Source organism: Balaenoptera ricei, chromosome 3 (assembly GCF_028023285.1).
Source record: "Balaenoptera ricei isolate mBalRic1 chromosome 3, mBalRic1.hap2, whole genome shotgun sequence".
In the NCBI taxonomy this organism is placed as follows: domain Eukaryota; kingdom Metazoa; phylum Chordata; class Mammalia; order Artiodactyla; family Balaenopteridae; genus Balaenoptera; species Balaenoptera ricei.
The window spans coordinates 108,322,953-108,341,600 of NC_082641.1; the positions used below are offsets into that span (position 1 = coordinate 108,322,953).

At 37.3% G+C, this 18,648-nt stretch overlaps 1 protein-coding gene across 1 annotated transcript; it reads left to right on the forward strand.

The window, feature by feature from the left end:
• Positions 1-2,038: 2,038 nt before the first annotated feature.
• MINAR2 (membrane integral NOTCH2 associated receptor 2) lies at positions 2,039-18,170 on the forward strand. The gene is made up of 3 exons (XM_059919451.1): positions 2,039-2,203; positions 14,304-14,531; positions 17,991-18,170. The coding sequence occupies exons 1-3, from the start codon at positions 2,039-2,041 to the stop codon at positions 18,168-18,170; spliced, it is 573 nt and encodes a 190-aa protein (XP_059775434.1).
• The last annotated feature ends 478 nt before the right edge of the window (positions 18,171-18,648 follow it).

Below are 18,648 nucleotides of genomic sequence, written 5' to 3' on the forward strand. Positions count from 1 at the left end.
GTTGGGAAGAAATGTTTCCAGGCAGAAGGACTGGTGTCAGCAGAGGCATGATTTGGGGGTAAGGAGGGGGTGGGGTTTGGCCAGTAGCAGGAAAGGGAGGAGTAAGCTTGATTTCCTGATTATCAGTCATGTAGGCTACCCATAGGGATAGTAGTGAGAAGTAAGAACTGATCGTTTTGGGGTGACAGTAGACAAAGGATGGTGGGAGAATGTGGAGAGTCAGAAACTGAACTTGTAAACAGAAGGAGATAGTATACAAACCTCTGGGCATCTAAAGCACAGTGGAGGAATCTAAAAGGAAGGACGCCTAAGGAAAACTGAAGGCTCATTTCACCTACCTCATACTTTGGCTAAGGAAAACTTCTAATCAAATATATTTGGATCTGGGTTTTGTGTCTCCACTTGGCCAATATAGAGAGCCAAAGAGAAGTTAAGGTTCTTCTTGAAGATGTGTGTTATTCCCCAAAGAATCTTTTAGGAAAAGCAAACAGCCCGAGAAATATTTGTTCATTAGATGTGTTCTGGCAGCAGCCAGAAAAATCCAGAAAGTTCTAAGTACATGCACATACACATAACACACTTGATTCTTCAAACACTTGTGATTTAACTCTTTTGTTATCAACTGTCATTATGAAGTACCTCTTTCTCCAGTAAGTGTATTGATAAAAACCACTCAAACTTATTTCAAATATTGTTGACAGTGATAGAGTTTGGGTCCAAAAATTCTTACAGAAAACATTGGTTGTTTAATCCAGTTTGCAACTATCAGTAGGACAGATGATTTTTTTAACATCCTCATGCTTTTTGTTATAAAGAAGGTAAGTACTCTCTAGTGTCTTGCTTGATTCAAGAACATCCTAGCTGCTGAGTCTAATAAGCTATAGGGCACTCTTCTGGAATCTGGTGCTGATACATTCCACACGTGACCTCATTACCTCTGTAAGAAAATCCTTCCTGCTGAATCAGATGGGTTTACAGAGGCACAAACATAACAACCTATGTCTTTTAAAAACTGCTGATGTGTCTGTCCTTTGCCTTCTCAAGAGTGGGAAGGTTCCCTCTTTCTCTAGATGAAAATCCATACGTTCCCGGTGAGAAGTATGGTTTGCCCAAGGCAGAGCGGCTTGTAATGAGAGAGCTTATCTCCCTTAAAGTCATCGTCACTTCCTGGCTTAAGGTCCGCAGCCTCACTCCCACCTCGGCTCCCTGAGTAGCAGGTGGGTTCACTTAGGACAGCACGTCATCCAAACCCAGCAGCCATGTTCTCCTTTGGTTCCAAATGTACTTTGTGAGCACCAAGACCCATCGCAGGAGTTTATACAGCTAGGAACAGAGTCAAAGAGACGTCAGATAGAGAATGGGTCAAAGCAGTAGTTTGGGGCACTGCATTACTGTAGCAAACTATCAGATTCTTGCCATTTCCCTACTCGAGCTGAAGCTGACAACCTAAACACGGTTAGATTTCACATGAGCCTGAGACTCTGGGAGTCAAAACATGAGAAGAAACAAGATCCCACGTATCACATGTGAGGCTGTGCAGGCAGGGCCAAGTCAGCTGGGTCAGCTCGGCAATGTTCAGAGAGAAATATTAAGTAATGTCTCCCTACAGGTGATTGTTTCACGTGCTCCAAACTGTGGACTGTTACCCTGAAATTCTGGCAGCCTTATCCAAAGAGTAGCTCCTCTTCAACTGTTATTCCTAACTCTGTGTGGAGAGACATTACGTGCTACACATACCTAATTTTGGTATCCTATCCAATTTAATGCGTGTGGGCCCAACTGTTCCATTCAAGCACTCTAAATGCACGCGCACACGCGTGCGTGTGTGTGTGTGTGTGTGTGTGTGTGTGGTGAAAGGTAAGGCAGCGTGCTACATTGTTCCTGTGTGTGGATGTGTCATTTCGAGAGTAGTTTCTGAGCGCAGCCCAGAGACCTGGTTTCAGATGCCTGTGAGGCATTCTCAGGCTCATTAATAATGGACGGCTCTGACAGCAGCAGCCTTGCTCGCCTTTGTTTTCCACCGCAGATGAAGGCAGACATGGACCTCTCTGTTTTGCCAAATAACAACCATCCTGACAAATTCCTGCAGCTTGACGTGAGGTCTTTAATGAGGAACTCAGCCCTTCTTCAGGCCGGTCTGGTGAGGTTTCCGGGAGGGAATTACCCTGTTGCACAGCACTGGCAAAACCTCATCTACTCACAGGTAAGGTCTGGGAGCACATAAATATGCGGGCAGGGGCTTGCTTCTTTCTCATTATTGGCCACTTCATCATTTGTGCAAAAAGAAAACTATAGGGAACAGAGTACAAGGTAGCTGCTCACACTTGCCATAGAAAAGGTCTTTCTCTCTTCCTTAGCATAAGGAGACTTTCTCTGATCTCTTTATAAATTCTGTGAATTTTCCCAACCATTCGTTTTCCTCCAAGCACTAGCTTCTCAGCCTGTCATTTTAGATTTTGCCTAGCCCTCATTTTATACCTTCCCTTTAAATTTTTTCAAATCAATTACTACATTTGCAAATAAGGCTCTGGGGGGAACCCTACCTCTATCTTTTGGGTAGTCTAAGCGTAAAGCATCAGAAGGTTACATTGTGTGGGCTCATGCATGGCCTCTGAGAGAACTGAATCTTGCTTCTGCCTCATTTAGACTGACTCCCTTTCATCTCATGCAAAAGAGACTCAAACAGTGGAACAATGGCAACCTAATGATGGAAAGAAAGAAAATAGAACTCTCCACCTGGGAAAGGTGCTGGCTATTATTTTAGAGGTTCTTTTTTTCCCACAGGTGTCCATGTGGGCAAGACTTAACAATCAACCTTCAAACCCAGACTTCATTTCTTGCTTTCTTCTTTTGCATCTTCCTTCTTTTTGCTAACCAAAGGAGAAGAATAAAACTGTGATGAGTTCCATGTGCTGAAATAAACATAAATAAACTTGACTGTTGCACAGCTCATGAAACAGGAATAATCTTTGTTTAACATGTGAGGGCTAATGGGGTTAAGGGTTAGTCAATTTAGAAACAGGAAGAAGCATGTCATTTCAGAACAGATGTGACTGACCTGCAAAGCCCTGCAAATCATTAAATCCTTTGGAGTGGCTCAAAGTCCCTAAACAGAAATTTGTTTTCTTTTAAGAAACAGTTGCTACTCATGAGTCCTGGTGTAAAGTGACTCCTTTGTGGTGTGTTTGTGGGCTCCTCGGGACCTTTATCATGAGATCATTCAAAATCAAGTACACTTGGATGATTATGTAAGTGTTTCCTCCATCTATGAGGATTTTAATTTATTTCCATTGTAAGGCAGCCTATTATGAAAACTAACTTTTCAAAAATTTTACATCCTTCCTTTTTGTAATCCTCAAAACCCATCCATACACACCTTTTTGGTGGTTGCTTTTTTTGTGTTTTGTTTAAGTTAAATGTGATGAAATTTCTCCTTTGTCTTATTGTTTATATCATGGGATAAAGTGATTCAAAAATCAATTCAGAAAACCTTGGCCCTCCTGTGCTATGAAGTTTAGTCTAAGAAAACATATCCAATAAATTCCTTTGAGGTTGGAACACATCGATCTAACATCTTTTGTTTAGTACTGGAGCTGACCTATTTCCTTCATGTGGAACTTCACAGTTTAAAGCTCTGTTGAATGTTGTTCCTAAACCTGAATGAAATGCAAATTTTTAAAGGGCATCTCTTTCAACAGGCCCTGATGTGTTGATATAGTTATTCAGGGCAAACCAAGAAGGTAAAAATCTGCTTCATATGTCTTTGAATGTTATCGGTAATTGTAAACTATAGCTAAACTTTATTAAGTTATACTTTTACCCTAAAATAAAGTGTTAAATGACTGAATAAATATTTCAGTTCAATATACTACTGAAATAATGCTTGGAGAGAAGGAGTAAATCAATTACAAATTTAGTTAGCTGGGTAGGTGTGGCACAGATTATGAGTAAAAACTATTATATTCGCTACTTTAGATTGCAATATGTCAATAAGTAATTCTTCTCTCCTGGCTGGATCTTAAAATCCAGGAGTGATATATTCATTGGCAAAAAAATAAATCTAAAAGAAATGAATGTATAAAAGTTTTAAGTAGCTGTGGTGATACCTGGAATAAGACACTGAACATACCAGGTGAATTTAGGTGTTAGGGATGCAGAAGGTGGTAGGCATCTGTTAAATAGTTCTTAATTTAAAACCCTCACTCTGTTGGCTTAATGTCTCATTCTGCTGGAGAGACATTAAGCCCATTGGGAGAACGTTGAATAAAGAGATTTGAAACTTGGTTTCTTGTCTCAAATCCACAATAAACCAATTTGAGAGACATAAATTATGGCCCTTATTCAGTCCATGCCTTAGTATTTCCATTTGCAAAATTAGGATAATGCTCATTTTGCATATTTCCTTAAAACTGAGAGCAAATAAAATAAGGTAAAAACAATTGACAGGGTTTCCTGTAAGAGTATAAGAAATGTGTAGCATCATCATCATCATCATCATCATCATCATCATTTGCCAGTATTCCAAAATGTGTTAAAATTACCCTATCGTTAGAATTTGGAAAATAGCCGATAATACCACTTGCATTTTGTGATGTATACGGTGGATACAGGGGGTATGTGTGCATGCAGGTGTTACAGTATGTAGTCAATACATGTGTCAAGCTATGTGGCTAACTCAAGCAGCTAGATTTTATACTCCCATGAAATCCACACAAACTTCAGGGTGGTGTCAGCTTACCCTTTGGTCTCATACCCTCCATGTGCACGGTGTTTAGAATTCAGACTACCTCATGGAATGTCAAAGGACTTAGCCTACAAACATTGCCTTCAACGTTGGTAGTAACTCAACAGTTAAAACAAAGATCTCCTAGGGACTTGCCTGGCCGGCCAGTAGTTAAGACTCCGCACTTCACTGCAGGGGCCACAGGTTTGATCCCTCGTCAGGGAACTAAGATCCTGCATGCCGTGTTGCATGGCCAAAAAAACCAAAAAACAAAACAGAGTACTGTATTTATATCCATGATTTATCTTTTAAGCTTTTTTAAAATTCACATTCCACCTTCAGAGGCAATTCTCTAAGCCATTTTACACAAACGGAAGCAATACCGTACGTATAGAAAAGTAAGCACAGATGTCCTCAGACATGCCAGTATCTCCAGACACTGTTCATTCCCTCTGTGTGGATACACAGGTCACCTGTATTTGCAGGGAGAGAGTACAAGCAAATATTTCTTGATTCCACTAGATTTATACTTCTTAAATTCTTTCAACTAGAGAAATAAAGAAGCTTCCTAATAAATTTCTTTTCAGTGCAATGAACAAACTTTTGCCAAAACCTAATGTTTCTGGTTGTTAAAATAATTTGGGGCATGTATCTGATGAAGGCATCTGGAATTGTATCCCAAATATTTCTGCCAATCCCTTTATAAAACGAGGTAATAAAAGGAAAAAGCTGATTCCTTTTTTTTTGGTATAAATGATAAAACATGTTTTTTCAGATATTGTGGTGGGATTTTTTTTTTTCTGATTAGAAGTTAGACTTCAGAATCTTTTCAGGTTAATCTATTTCTTATATCTTTTCCTGGCTTCCATCACATCTGTTTGAGAACCCAGGGGATTTCTGTACTAAACCTGTGAACTGGAACAAAAGACCAAGGGTAAGGAGGTTGCTCTTCCCTTGGTTTCTACACAATGTCATTTACTGGGTGTATTTCCTAGTCACCTTTCCTCACTTTTTTTTCAGTCTTACAACTCTTTTCCCCTTAAATTCTAATGTCTCTTCTTTCTACCTCAGTTTTTTTTTTGGTATATCATAACTGTATTTCACAATCTGTCTCTGAACACATGTCATGCCTTCTCCTGGACTGTCTCTATTCCCAATACTCCATTTCCTATTTCAAAAAGAACAGCCTCCTATGTGCAATAGGCTCCCGTTTTTAAGCTTATATTTGGGCAAATGTTATAGGACTTTTGAGGTACTTGATTTATTGTCTAGGAAGTAGATTGAGGAGCATCACTGAGCTGCTCAGGCAATTATCAGGACATGATTTATCAAGTTATGCTAAATTTACACAGTTCACAAAATCTCCAGTGGGGTCAGAAATTCACCCTTGGATGGTATGCTGCCAGAAGCATTACCCACTTTGTCCCATCACGCTGCTCCCAGATGAGACCCAAATGCCTCTGGCACTGAAACTGTATTAAAAGCACTGTGCGTGTCACAGGAACACATGTGGGACTCCAGAGCCCTGGTTACATGGAGAGGAAGGCAGGAGAGCGGGTTAAAGAGAGGTCTGGGTCAGACCAGGAAGGCTTCAGAGGGTGTTGTCTAGATTTTTAAATTTTATCCTGAAAATTTGGAGGGGTTGATGAAAAATTTTAAGCAAGAGGATCACATGATCAAATTTGTGTTTCATAAAGGTAACCATTCTGGCAGTTTGGAAAACAGAATTATTGTGGTCAGTGGGGAGCTGCTTTCCAAGAAAAGTTGTCTGTGGGCTCACATGTGCAATATAAACAAAATGCCTTGTTTGCATTGTGATTATGATAGGAATTACATTGTATGTATAGACCAAACTGGAGAAATGGAAGTCTTTTGATCTTGATTCTCCCAGTTCATGAACATGGTATATATTTCCATTTATCATGCTCTTCGTATAGCCTTCAATTATGTCTTATAATTCTCCACATAGAAGTTTTGCATATAGTTGTAAGGTTTATATCTAAATACTTATAGTAATTACTGCTCTTAAGAATAGGACCTTTTAAATCATGTTTTATAATAAAGTATTACATCTGTTATTGATTATTGTATATTGATTTTGAATCCAGAAATTGTATTAAAATCTATTTTACTTTGATGGTAAATATCCCTGTAGATAATCATGTCATCTACTGTTTTGTTTCATTATTTACAACCCTTATTCCTTTTATTTATTTATTTAATTTTTAGTGTATTGCTCAGAACTTCGCGATAACATATGAATGTTTGTGATTACTGGCATCCTTGTATTAATTCTGAAACCAAGATAAATGCTTCTAATATTTGAACCATTAAGTAAACAGTGCCCTGGAAGTTTTGGGCAGATTCTCTTAGTTTAAGAAAGTTCCCTACTATTTCCATCTTGCTAGGAAATTTGCTCTAAATATGTTTAAATATTTTCCAAATATTTTTCAGAATGTACTGCAAACTTCTGTGTTGTTTCTTTCCTGATAATTGGTGAGTCACATTAATCTTCGAATATTAAACCATCCTCCTGATAAAACATCCTTTTCTGGTATAAATCTTTCCTATCCTGGTATATAAAATATACATATTGTAGGATTCTGTTTAGCAATATTTTATTAATGATTTTTTCATTTATGTTTATAAGAGAAATTGGCCTATAATAAATTACCTTTTCTTTTACCTACTGCCCTTGTCTGGAGTTTATACCAACTTCATAAAATGAGTTGGGGAGTATTCCTTGTTTTTCTATATTCTGGAAGAGTTCAACAAGATACAAATGAGATAGAAATAAGGTAGAAATGATCTGTTTCAAGAATGTCTGAGTGCTGATTACAACACTCATTCAGCCTGGTGTTCCTAAACCTGTGTATAGTTGGGGTCGATTTTAAACTATTGATTCAGTTAGTCAAACGATCACTGGTTTATTAACATTTCCTATTTTTTCCTTAATTAAATTTGGTAAGTTATATTATGTGGGAAATCGCCCAATTGCATGTAAATTCTTAAAGTTACTCAGATTATACTCCTATTACACTTCTTAATCTGTGCTATGTAACTTCTCATGTTCCTTTTACATTTCTAACATTGTGGGTTTGTATCTTTTTTTTTCCTCAGAAGTATTACCAGAGATATTTTTAATCGGTTTAGCCTTTTCAAAGAAATAGCTTTCAATATGGTTGATTCTCTCCATTGTATATTTGGGTTATTTTTCTTCATAATACTTATTGATTTCTCCTTCTATCCTTATTATTTCATGTTGACTATTTTCTTAGATTTACTCTGCGGTTTCCTTTTAAGGCTTTGAATTAGATGTTTATTACTTCATTAATTTTCTCATTCTGCTTTTATAATGTGAGCGTATATGCTTATAATATTCCCTCAAAAGCTATTTCAGCTCCATTTTTCATTTTCATTCTGCCTAAGTTTTTAAATTCCCATCATTTATTTGAAGTGTGTGTTTTAATTTCTACAAAATGTGGTAATTTACATTATCTTTTTGATATTAATGTCTAAATTTCTAATAAGTTGTCTGTGATCAAAGAGCATGATCTATATAATATTGAATGTTTGAAATTTCTTTTAGAGTCCAGGACATTACCAATTTTTGTAAATATTCAATGTATTTTTAAAATGAGTATTTTTAGTCATTGAATAATGACATCAGTGTCTTTGATCAAATGTGTTGGTTTCATTGTTCAAACCCCCTTTATATTTAATAATTGTTTTATCTGCTTGGTAAAAAATTATATGTATAAATTTCTCCTAGTTATCTCAAGTTTTGCTTTATAAATTTGAGATTATTTTACTAGAGGCATAAAAGTTTAGAAATATTATATTTTACTGATTATGCCTACATTTATTCATTTTCCACCAACACTTTTTCACATAACAAAGTCTTTTACCTGAAAGTTTATTTTGTCTGATATATATACTTTCTTAGTAGTTAGGCTAAATTATGTTGTGGAAACAAATATGCCCAAATTCTTAGTGACTTGACTCAATAAAATGTATCTGTCATTCACACAAGATCTGTTGTGGGTGGGAAAATTATCCTAGTGGCTTGCTTCCAAGTGGAACCCAGACTGTTCCTTTTTGAGGCTCTATTATATCAGAATTTTTATGATGCTTGTAGCTAGAAAAGAGAGAGGGACTAAGCCAAGGATCAGGGATTTTAGGGGTCAAGCCTATGTCCCAATCTAGCTGTTGTATGCCCATGAAGAAGAAATGGGTTTGCTGAGCACCTAGCCAGACTCTGCCACAGTCTATCATTCTGTTAAACATATATATACTTATATATTTCATCTTCCTACACACAGCATTCATCCTTCCCCAGAGGCACTAACACCAAAGTGAGCCAGTCACTACATTTAGCGGATGTCCCAACCATATCATCCTATAATCTTTGTTGGAATAGGAACGAGATCGCCACAGTAATTCTTCCTTTCTGATTGGGAAAAATGAAAGACGACAGACACTACCCAAAGTAATTCTGAGATTCCACTGAAAATAATGTGTGTGGGTCTCCTTCCTTGAAGGTGGGGAAGGTGGATTAGGCCATGATTCTGCTTTTTAGAAGACTTCCTGCTGCATTGTTCTCTAGGGTCCCCAGTCCTACCCACTAGGAAGCTGCCCCTTGTTCATCATTCTCTTTTGCCATATCAGAGTGGGCCCTCCTTCGAGGCTGTAGAAGCTTCAAAATTTACTCCTATTTTTGGATATTTGGAGGCATAAGGTTATTGTTATTTTGTTTTATAATTTTGAACAATCAAAAGCTTTTAGGTCTAGGCTTGTGGTTTCTTTGGTGATACATATCTTATAAAACTTAGTGTGAGCTATTTATTAATGTAATCATATCTATTTTGTTGAGGTCAGTTCTGTAGGTCAATAAACACACCTTTAGTTATCTTAAGGCATAGCTCTCAAATAGGCTTTTTTTCTTTTTTTTTGGCTGCGTCGCGAGGGCTTCCCTCTGCTGTGTCGGGTCTTCATCGCAGCACTCGGGCCTCTCTCCTGTGACAGGCTTCTCTCTACTTGTGGTGCATGGGCTCCAGGGCACGTGGGCTCTGTAGTTTGAGGCACACAGGCTCTCTAGTTGAGACGCGCGAACTCAGTAGTTGTGGCGCACGGGCTTAGTTGCCTGCAGAATGTGGGATCTTAGTTCCCAGACCAGGGATGGAACCTGCGTTCCTTGCATTGGAAGGTGGATTCTTTACCACTGGACCACCAGGGAGTCCCTCAAGTAGGCTTTAATGGTTTGCTTTTCTGCCTCCATTTCTCCACCCTTTAACTCAATGACAAACACCTGGAGGCAGTCAGGAATAATAGTTTTGAAACCACACCCTAACAGGACCTTTACCCTGAGTCACTTCGTTCAGCTAAGAAGTTTGTTTTTATTTTTTAATGTTTCATTTGATTTTTCTATTTATTTATTTATGCATGCATGCATGCATGCCTGCTTTGGGTCTCTGTTGCTGTGAGCGGGGGCTACTCTGTTGCGGTGTGCGGGCTTCTCATTGCGGTGGCTTCTCTCGTCGTGGAGCACAGGCTCTAGGGCGCGCAGGCTTTAGTAGTTGTGGCTCGCAGGCTCTAGAGCGCAGACTCAGTAGTTGTGGCACACGAGCCTAGCTGCTCTGCGGCATGTGGGATCTTCCTGTACCAGGGCTCGAACCCGTGTCTCCTGCATTGGCGGGTGGATTCTTAACCACTGCGTCACCAGGGAAGTCCCAGCTAAGAAGTTTTAATCGGCGGGTTTTTTTTTTTTTTCCTCAATCCATTTTTTTAAATGATTCTATATCTTAGTGTTTGAGGTCTATAACAGTCAGATTTTTAACAATAGAAGGCATCAAATTTCCAGAGTTTCTCTACTCTTCTTTCTTCTTGCAAACTATTCAGTTCTTTCTCTAATGTTATCTTTTTCTTGTATTACACCAGCACTGTGATCCTTGTACATAAATGCTCTGATTATTTATAATACCTCTCGTACAGCTACAGGGGATTAGATTCCAAATGACCACAGATGACACTTATACCAAACATTTTTCACTGTATTATGTGAATAACCATCAATCCGGCTTCCAATATCCCTTTCATCCCTTTCCACTTCTTGACTGCTAAGCCAATGCCCACATTTGTAGAATTTCAAGATATCACTTTCTGTATTAAGGAACGTAGGCTAGGCTACACTGTAATGACAAAATATCTCTAACTAAGAAGAAGAAAAGCATTCTTGTGCATGTCTGAGGAAGGGCAGATGGGTCTAGGGGGCAACTCTTTTCCAAGCAGTATCCCAGGGCTTGAAGTTCTTTCATCTTAAAGCTCTGCCATCTCAGAATCCTTGCTTACAGTGACACAAAAATGGAAAGTGAAAAAGAATGAGCCAAAAATCTTGTTGGAGAATTCAGGGGCTCAGCTTGGAAGTGGTCTCTGTTACTTTTGTCCACACATCATCAGAAGAGCTGGTCCTAGTTTAACTTCAAACAGCCTAATAAAGGCAGTCATCCCTTGTACTCAGGAAGGGAAAACAAAATTGCTGAGTATTTAACCAGTCAAATACCAGCTCTTGTTTCTTTATATTTGCCTGCTATATCTTTTTTTATACTTTCACTCTCATTTTTTCTGAGTTCCTTATATTTTAGGTATTTCTCTTGTAAATATTATATAATTAAATTTAATTTTAAAAATCTGATATGACAGTCTGTCATTTAAATAGAGGGTTTAGTCTATTTACATTTAACATGATTATTTCAAAAATTTTTCTATTTTCCTAAGACTTTCTCCTCTATATTCTTTGTTTCAGGTTTCTTACCTTTTAGATTAATTTTCCTTTATCCTTTTTCTTCTGCTCTACCAATTTAGAAGCTATACATTCTTTCTCTATTTTTTAGTAATATCTCAATACTCTCACTGAAATGATTTCTTAAAATTTCCTAATTAAATATATCTGTTAAACTTTTAACTGTACAGTTTCAGTTTTCTCTTATCTTAAAACTCACAAATTAGTGGTTATTATTATTTCTATTTTACCATAAAATCAGTGCTTCCTTAGATTTCTGTATATATTTGTCAGTTTTTTGTTTTTTGTTTTTTTTCTTTGTTTTGCCTAGCATTCCTTCTTGCCTCTTAATCTTTCATTCTATTATCAGGTTTCTTCTTCCTGAAGTACGTTTTTTAGAGATTCCTTCTTTTTTCACCTATTAATTGTATATTCTCAGTGTTTGTCTGTCTGAAAGTCTTCTATATCACTCTATTAAATGATAGCTTACTTATACATAAATGACATAAATAATGATTAAAGTGTATAAAGGGTAAATGGGCAAAGTAATGGTTAATACAGAAGAGCCTAGGTAAGCTTTGAAGTGTTACTTTCCTTTAAGTATTTTTAAAAAGAAGTTATTTTAGAGATTATATGAGTAAAATAATGGAATTACTGTTGAGTTTCCTTTTGTTAAATGTAGTCCATCTAGAATGTGGAGTGAAAAGTTAGAATCAAATACATGCTTTGTTTCCTTTCTTAAGAGATTTTTAAAAAATTTATCAAAATACAAAAGAACCTCAACCATGATTAGTATTTTCTATTTCTTCCATAAAATTCTTAATAAAGTTATTCTATTAATTTTCCCTTCACATGTCCTTCAGACATGGAATTGTCATGCAATGCAAAAATAAATGGCACCAAGTTCTGGGATGAACATCAAACATTCAAGAATATAGTTTAGAATTAAGTGCTTGAATGTTCTTTTAAAAATAGCTCTGATTATTTTTCTGTCTTTTGTATATTAGTTTTTCAAGGTCTTTATACATTGTAATAGAAAGTATTATTTTTTCTTAACCCCCCAAACTGTATTTTTCTGATTTATAGAGCTTTCTTATTTAAGAAGCTCAAGGAATAATCCAGCAGGCAAGAAAACTGACAAAGTCAATTTTTCAATGTCAGAAGAATTATTTCTCTTCAAAGATAATCAAAGATATCTAGCCTTGAAGAAAAAAACTTGAGTCAGAATTATGCTAAACTGAAACTATCTAAATTTTGTATCAAATTGTTTTTTCTTAATTCAGAAACATTTTTCATGAGGTCATCCATCTTAAAGATAAACACTAAGTCAAGATGATTTATTATTTCATTATAAACTTCAATATTATGGGATATAAATTGATTTTGAGCAGACCAACGACCTAATAAAGTCAGAGATGATCTCCATTGATCACTAAGTATGTAAAAAATGTCTGGATTAAGAAAATTAGATAAACCTAAGGCTAAAGAGAATGTGAATGGTTTTATCTAGATGATTTTTTGCCAGCCATTTCAGAAGGAAACTATATATAATATTAGTTCACAACTTTGCTTATATAAACACATATTTAATGTGACCTATATACCCCAATAGTTGCTGAGGTAATCAGTGTATTGATGATTATAAATATAACTCAGAAAAATATTAATTGCTATTGAAACTTCTCTGTTTAAGAAGGCTGAAATATGTGAAACACATTTATTGAAAAAATTCCTGTAAATTAATGAAATGTGTCACCAGTTTTTAAGGGTTAAACCTAAGTGTTCCAAAAATTAACTTATGTGGAGTTCCTCTCCCGTGATGCCCCATCATAAATGAGACATTACTATAAACTTTTTTTTCTTCTCAATTTTATTTGGCCAATGAACAAATTTTAATCTAAAATTTTTCTACCTTTGTGATAGTTTTGTAGTCATGAGGAAAAAAAGCAAAGTAAAAATATGAAGGTCATACCAGACACAGAAAAACCACTTTGTATGATTCCATTTATATAAATGAATACAAACTGACCTATGCTGTTATCCTACTGGTTATCCTTAGGGAGGGAGAGGGATAGTAAATGGAAGGCAGCATGAGGTGTGCTGGTAATGGTTTGTTTCTTGGTAGTATCTTGGGTTTATTTGGTATGTGAAAACTTATAATATATGTACTTTTATAATATATGCATTTTTCTACATATATATCATGCTTTAATAAAAAAAAGTTTTTAAACATCTAAAAGTCAGAATTAGAGCCTTCCAATAGCCAGCTGGTCTGTAGCTACATATAGGAGTGCAATGCTAAGTTAGTCCAGTTCGCCAAGCTGCCTGAAATAAGAGTCCTAAGGGAGTTCCCATGAAAGCCAATGCATAACTATAAAATGCCTTTTAATCTTGATTTTGTTGGATTAATACAGCAATGTTAATTTTTTTTAATCAGGCATGGAATGCGCAAGTAGAGAGAAGTAAAATGTCAAATCTCAGTGCAAGTAAGCTGGGGAAAAATGGCTTTGCTTAGAATTCTACATTTGAATTAAAGAACATTGTCCTTTCTCTGTTGTTATAAAATAGCATTTTAATGAATGATTACTGAAGCTCAACAAGATCACATGCAAAGAAATAACTCAATTAATGGTAGGATCCTAGGTCAAACTGGATCCTAGAATTCTTCCTTCATTCATTGTCCTAATCTGTTGGGCTTCCAGGCAGAATCAGCAAGCTTTCAGGTACAGTTATTTCACGTTGCCTTCCTTGTCATCAGTGACCTATTGGTAAGACAAACTTTGTCACTGTGCCTCCTGACAGAGAGAGAAGAAGAATATTACTGCTCAACGAATGAGGAGATCCAGTGTGGAGGGTGCTGTGACCACAGAGAGCCCCCCACCATCCCTGTCATCAGTTCTGAAGAATAACCCACTATACAGTGATGTGAGCTTGGAGGAAGCTATGGAAGAAAGAAAAAAGAATCCTTCATGGACCGTTGAGGAATATGACAAGCATTGCCTGCACGCAAACCTCTCTGGGCATCTGAAGGTACTCAAGGCAAAGAATCAACTCCTTTAATTGATGAGGGAGATCAGTTAAATAATCCTAAAAGAAATGGGTACTGAGGTGAAAGACACTCTTCACTAGGCACAAAATTTCCAGATTTCAGGTCATTTTGGCCTCTGGCTTCACTTTCTCTCTCCTAGTCAGTAGTTTTGTTTATTTATGTGTTTTGTGTTTTACAATTTCAGCAATTACCAGCATTTTCAGCATTACAGTGTAGAGAGAAAGAAATGGTGTGACACAGAAGAAGGGTTTACCTGGAAGGTATCAGGTTTTGAAAGTTAATTTGGCAGATTAAGTATGTTTTCCTCTAGTTTTGTGATCATCTGTGTTCATGAATACTTAAGAGTTCCTTATTCTACATTTATTCAAAAATATTGACTAAATGCTCTGTCTTAGGCACTGTGCAAGGCAGTTCTCATCAAAGATCATTTTATTTCAAGCCTACTCAGTGATTTAAGATTGCAAATTTACATTTTGGACATTTTCCTGTGTCTCAGTAACAAAACAAAACAAAAACATTTCAACACAGGAAAAGTATGCAATGAACTCATTCACCCAGCTTAAACCCAATTCAAGTTTTTCTTTTTTTTCCTTCTGGTGTCACCCACCAAATAGAGGGTCTAGGAATACCTGAAAAGCAGGGAGAGAGGCCCTCTGTTTTCTGAGTGGACTGGATTCCTACCCAGCCTTGGCTTGCCTCTGCCCACCCTAGGGCCAGAAAGGTCTGACATTTTCCAAGTACATTTCCTTTAACAATGTATGTCTGTTCTAAGCCCCATACTTTAATCACCTACAGATTTTTCCTGCTGAAGGGGACAGCATTATGTCCCTCTAAAGTCCTACACTTTTTAAAATCTCAAGTGTGCACTCCTTGAAATAGTGTCCAAAGTCTTTGGAGTTTCTTAGTCTCCTAGTGGATTTAGTGTATCTCCTCCTTAATGTAGCCTCTTTTCCAGAGACGTTTCCATAACAGATGCTCCCCCCTAGCAACAATAATCTTGTGTTTTTTATCAGGAATCTAAAGATCAAGACCTCTAGGAAATAACCTTCTGCAACTAGGAAAAAGTGTATTGATTTATTTCACAAACATTTCTTGACTGTATGCTAGAGCCTCTATTCTTTTCTTTGTTGTTTACATGAATGACAAAGGGACTATGAAGGTGAATATGACTCTCCTTGCCCTCAAAATTTTATCTAACTGAGCAAAGTAACAATAACTCTAGACAGGACAGAGGAAATGACAAGATAGAGGAAGAGGATAGTGGATAGAGGATAGGAAGAATAGTGGAAAGTGCTGTGCAGATTCAGAAGAGGACAAAGTCACACTGGATTATAAGGAGCCTTTATGAAAAAGTTAATTTATGCTGGACTTGAAGAATGTGTACAATTCCAGAAGACATAGGTTGTTTGTGTGAGTGGAGAGGCCCTCTTTTGTCAGAAGTAGCAAGAAAAAAGGCACATATACAAGAGTGTGAGAGAGTTTGTCAGAACAATACGTAGTCCAGTTTTGCTGGAGCTACAGTTTAAGTGATAGAATAATGGGGGGGGGGGGGAAAGGCTAACAAACAGACTCAAAAAAAAAAAAAAAAGTTCAAATGTAAGGCTAAAGAAACTGAACATTATTGACACTGAGGGGTAATATTTTCTTGGACAGTACCATGACTTATGCTTAGGAAGACTGAACGTGAGTTGCTGGATGCATTGCTTTACGAAAACCAGGGCCGGCCCCCTCCCCACCCGTCCTCTACCTGTACACTCACCTCAGAGCAGAGGCCCGTCAGGTCAGAGGCCTGTATGCAGACCTCATGATGCTATTTTGAGAGATGCTTCTGGAAATCATGGCTTTTGTTTTTATTAGGATCTCTTCTTGACCTCATCATTTCAACTTCTTTCATCACCATCCCTACCCATATCTCCTAATTAGCAGACAGAGCCCCCAACCTAATTTCTGAAATCTTTTCAACTACTTTACAGGCCATGAAAGTTCCATGTGCTTTGGGCCCCTCCCATTTTTCTAAATTACTAACTTTATGAACAAGAAAGGAGGAAAGAAGCCCATATTTAGTTACAAAGGCAAGCTATAGGCAGAATGTAAGAGAAGATAGTCTCCATTATGGAAGTTCTTACTGAAGAATGAGGCATTAAACTTGCAGGCAAAGTGCAGGCCTCTGATTAGGACACAGACACAAATGAAGGATAAGAGTGAAGTAGGCAAGGATTTTTAAATCAGCTATCCTTTTGCACAGGTCATCCAAATTTTATTTTAATGTTTTCGCTTTTGTAAGACTGGGAAGTTGAACCTAGTAGCAATGTGATGGAAGAGTTATATTGCCATCACCAGAATCCACCCAGCTCCCCTTCCTTTTAGCAGTCTGAAGCTAGTTCATTGCCCTTGTGTCCAGCCATGGAAACTGGCTGACTTTAAGTCCACTGAGCCTAGAGAGGCAGAGAGAAGGTGGGCAGCCCAGCTACAAGCCATTGCAATACTCCAAATGAGAAATAACAAGGCCTGAAGTGGGTCTGTGAAAATAGAGATTCAGCATTCACCATAAATTTGTTGTATGTCTACTAGATGCCAGGTATAGACACTGAAGCATTAGCACTGAAAAACAGCAGGAGAAAATAGGAGGGAAAAAAATATATATATGTGTGTGTATATATATATGTTTTAGATGTATAGACAGTAGAGTTTGCAGATGATTTATTGGACATAGGAGATGAAATTGAGTTGAAGACAATTTCTCAGGGTTGAATGGGAGACAAGGCCAGGGAAAGAATCAGAGACATGGGGATTAGGAGGTGATGTGGGAAAGGATATACTGGGTCCTTTCTCCAGAAGGTCAAACAGTGCCAGAGTTTCTGCATGCCAACATGCTGTATTCTGCTACAAGGAAGACCAGAAGACTGAGAAGCATGGAAAAGACTCTTTACTCTGGGTCTTACTCCCCCTTCCATGGAAGTCAGCTTCTGGATTTACTGAAAAACTCAGCGAACATCTTTATCCCTATTATGCCAACAAAATCAAACCCCCAAGGCTCCGCTAAGGCAAGGAATTTTAATTTTATTTCAACTCACTAACCTGATTGACGCACAGTATTTATGAGTTGTAAGAGACACGAAATTAGCGAAAAGACGACAGAAACGCTCTTGTGTTTCTGACCCTGCAATGTGAGCAATTTATTCAGTAAGCCATGCAGACTTCCTAATGAATTCTCATGCAGACCTACAGGTTGAAGCTGAGGATTCCTGGTCAGCCAGGAGGTTGTAGCTGCATGTTCCTGCTATTCAGGGAAGCCTAGCCTCTATTATTTGAGCTGTGACACTTAAACCTCACTTAGGACAGTGTGAATATGGACGTACAGTACCTATACGGCCTTGTTCTGCAAGCTCATTAAGTCTGTAACACTGACTGATGCTATTCTTCGTGTAATTTTCTTTTAGGAAAATCCTAATGACCTACGGTTTTGGTTGGGAGACATGTACACACCCGGTTTTGATACCTTACTGAAAAAGGAAGAAGAACAAGAGAAGCATTCAAAATATTGTCGTATAGGTCTGATTTTGCTCCTCATTGCCTGCTTCTTGGTTTCCATAGTAACCGTTAGCACCTTTTTCACCTAAAGAAACTGCCATAGACACAGTGACTTTACGTTTCTTTAAAATCTTTCTAAATAAACATTTGCAGAAAAACTTGTTTACGGAGTGTGAATGTATTGTTGATGGTTCAGTCAAATGTAATTGTCCCGTAGAATGCAAACGTTGTTTGAGATATGCTAACTTTCTCTACTTTGTCCTATGAAACCTTTGTAAGAATCCCAGCCTGAGCTTTGTCCTTTGAGAAGCAAGAATTCTGGGGATCGCAACCACTGAAAAGTTAATACAGACAACCAAAATTAAACACTTTGATAGCGAACAAAACAGCACCAACAACTGTCAGCAGCTTTGTCCTAATGCTTACACTATATTCACCTTGTATTTATTTCTATTTTTATTTATTTTTTTTGTTTATTATTTTTTATTGGAGTATAATTGCTTTACAATGTTGTGTTAGTTTCTGCTGTACAATGAACTGAATCAGCTATATGGATACCTATGTCCC

Excerpts from the sequence above, each read along its gene's own strand:
- MINAR2 (XM_059919451.1), top strand. The coding sequence starts at position 2,039 with ATGGACCTCTCTGTTTTGCCAAATAACAACCATCCTGACAAATTCCTG. Across the intron at positions 2,204-14,303 it reads AAAACCTCATCTACTCACAG|AGAGAGAAGAAGAATATTAC; the intron begins GTAAGGTCTGGG and ends GCCTCCTGACAG. Across the intron at positions 14,532-17,990 it reads ACCTCTCTGGGCATCTGAAG|GAAAATCCTAATGACCTACG; the intron begins GTACTCAAGGCA and ends ATTTTCTTTTAG.